Source organism: Xyrauchen texanus, chromosome 33, assembly GCF_025860055.1.
Source record: "Xyrauchen texanus isolate HMW12.3.18 chromosome 33, RBS_HiC_50CHRs, whole genome shotgun sequence".
NCBI lineage: Eukaryota > Metazoa > Chordata > Actinopteri > Cypriniformes > Catostomidae > Xyrauchen > Xyrauchen texanus.
In genome coordinates, this window is record NC_068308.1 from 17,641,436 (window position 1) to 17,644,612 (window position 3,177).

General features: G+C 38.0%; 1 protein-coding gene across 1 annotated transcript; it reads left to right on the forward strand.

Moving 5' to 3' along the window:
• The first annotated feature begins 331 nt into the window (after positions 1-331).
• Positions 332-964, forward strand: LOC127626661 (putative nuclease HARBI1). The gene is made up of 2 exons (XM_052102642.1): positions 332-443; positions 553-964. Exons 1-2 carry the CDS (start codon positions 332-334, stop codon positions 924-926), a joined length of 486 nt encoding a protein of 161 aa, XP_051958602.1. The 3' UTR covers positions 927-964.
• Positions 965-3,177: the final 2,213 nt, after the last annotated feature.

The following is a 3,177-nucleotide window of genomic DNA, read 5'->3' on the forward strand; positions in this document are numbered from 1 at the left end:
AAGTTCAAATAACTATAAAAACATGGAAATATTTCTTGACTGTTGATTTTACATGGGACATATTTAAAACAAACAAATAATTTTCCTAGGTTTCCCAAATGTTATCGGTGCATTGGACTGCACCCATGTGCGTATTAAGTGTCCGTCTGGTCCACATGAAGCGGACTTTGAGAATAGGAAATCAGTACACAGCATCAATGTACAGGTACGGTCCCACTGAGATGATATTGAAGGCTATGCTCTAGCACTGAGTGTTCTGCACTAAGCTGGGCACCAGCGTTTAGTTCATTGCAATTAAAATGTAGTGACCTACAGGTTTAATTTATTTTAGATGATTAGTGATGCAGATTGCATCATCACAAATGTAGAGGCCAAATGGCCAGGCTCTGTGCATGACTCCAGAATCTTTAGAGCCTCATCTCTCTACCAGCAACTAGCAAGAGGTATGCTAGTAATCACTTAAATCGCAAAGGCTTAAAAAAAAAATAGAAGAAAAAAAAAAAAAAAACTACATTATATATATATATATATCTATTCATTCTGTCTATGCAGGAGAATTCTCAGGAGTTTTGCTGGGAGACAAGGGATACCCATGCCTGCCTTACCTCTTGACTCCCTATCAGGAGCCCCAGACAGAGGCACAGCACCGCTACAACATTGCCCATGCACGCACAAGAGGTCGTATAGAGATGGCATTTGTGCTGATAAAGTCAAGGTTTCAGTGCCTGAAGCACCTCAGAGTGACTCCACCTAGGGCATGTGACATTGTAGTTGCTTGTGTAGTGCTCCATAACATTGCTTGTCTGAGGAGAGAGAGGCAACCAAGGATTGTTGAAGAGGAAGACTGGGGCAATGAAGCAGTATTGGAAGAAAACGAAACAGGCAGACTTATACGAGACACGTATGCAAATAATTATTTTGCTTAATATGGTTTAAACCATGTGTAGCCTTTAAAATTGTCCACTGGCCCCTCAACTTACTCCTTAGTTGAACAAACACACAGAAGTCAAAGTATTTAATGTGATTTGTCTTTATTCAGAGTGAATCTGCCTGTTAGGGGTGAAAACACACAAATAAATGTTGTGGAAGGTGATCAAAAAGGTAATGTTTTTTTATTCTTTTCCTTTTTTTAAAAAAATGGTAGTTCTACTTGCATTTTTCTGTAGCTGTTGAATTTCCAGCTCCAACTTCCTCATCTTCAGTTTTTTATACTGGATGTCGATATCGATCGCTTCCATTTGTTTAAGGAGGTAGCGTTTATACACTCCTTTTATGTTTTCTGGGTTCTGTAGCAACATAGATTTAAGTTATTTCATTGAATACTCTTGTCACATTGTTTTCATTTCTTAATACTCACTTTGTCACATGTGGTCCCAGACTGAGAGGGCTCTAGAACAGTGTCAGCATCCTGAAAACACATTATGATCATTTTATCACACAAGTACACTTTTTAATATTCAATACAGTATAGCATGTAACCTGTGAGTACCTCAGGCCTCCTTGAACATACAGACACAGTCTCCTCATCCTCCTCAACTGATGGGCCGTCTCCCTGTGACCACTGATTAAACTCAGTTAAACTCATTAGCTTACATGACTGATTTAAAAGGTCTCATACTCACAGGCAACATGATGTCTGGTGGATCCATAATGCATACAGAATCTTGATAGAAAAAATATTTTTTTTTTAACCAAAATGCACCATTACAGTAGCACAAGTACCTCTACGTGACATTACTGCTATGATGTACTTAGGCTTACAATGCTTAAGGAAGGAGGAAATCAGTTAGTCAGGAATGAATAATGATAATAAAACATACACACCTTTTATATACTCACTCCTTATACTACGTGATATCATTTTAGATGATGCCCCCCCTCTATTCCCTCAAGGACGGGCCTCCCTTTATTAATTTCCAAAGCCAGCTCCTCTGCAGGAGTGAAGCTGGCTGATGGTGGCCCTCCCCCAGTGCCAGCAACCTCAGTCTTCTTTTTTGGTCGCTGCAATTAAAAAAAATTATTAAAAAAAAACCTGAATAGTTGTAACTTCAAGCTGGCATTTATTACATATGTACATACCATTAGATTTACTTACCATTCTGAACTATATTTTTATATTTTATTTTCACCTGCTGCCAGGTTCTTTTTCCTTCACTTAAGTTGCTGCTGCGTGAAAGCAATTAACGTTACTGTTATTCACACACAAACGTTGGAATGTATTGTGACACATTCAATGTTGATAAAGTATTTTAAATAGTTTACACCGCTACTTACGCATTGAGACGATCAGCAATTTCCTGCCAACCTTTCTCTCTTGCTTTATTTATTGCCGCTGTATTGCCTTTTGTGGTGATGACATCTTTAAATTCTTCATATGTTTCCAATAGCAAACGCTGTTCCGTTGCCGTGAACATCGCTGCTCTATCTTTTCCTTTTGTTGCCATGGTAGCCCACAGTAAATCGATTGACCCATGCTCGACTTTTCAGGACTTTTAAACAATGGCGTGCATGCGCAATTATCTAGACTATTTAAACCTGACTCAAATTAGTAAGATCACATGATCCTCAACTTACTGTTATGGAACCAATTTAAGCGCGGATGTTTAGCTCGGCTCATTCAAGTCAGGTTTTGGACTTTAATCCCCGCTTTTCTAAGCGGCTTTTATGGAACAGCCCCTAGGAAGAGTTATTTTCTGTGTTTTTCTTTTTTAACAGGAGTTAGGAGGTTTTGCTAACTAATTGATAGTTGAAGTTTGTCTGCTCAGCAGTTTAGTAAGTTTATATTTACTGCTGTTTTCTTTATTTTCGCTGTAAAGAAAACCTCACCTTTTTTAACCTGGCCATTGCAACATTTTTGTGTTTTTATTTTACTTTTGACTGCCTCTTATGTAGGTCCCAAACTTGGGTAGTGACACTTTTACTTTGCAAATACACCTGAATTGAAACAATACTGTTTATTTTGACCAACAGCATAAATGCTTACTTGGAAAGCATCTGTAACCTGTTAAATGACCCGCTGTCCTGCCTCAAAAATCCTGGTATTGGGTATTCATTGTTTAAAAACTTAAACTGTCAAGAAATTCATTATTTAGACCTTGCTGAAATCTCTGTTGAAGTAATAGTCTGGTCAAAAGAGGACTGATTCATAGAATTCTACAAAGAATTGTATTGTAATAG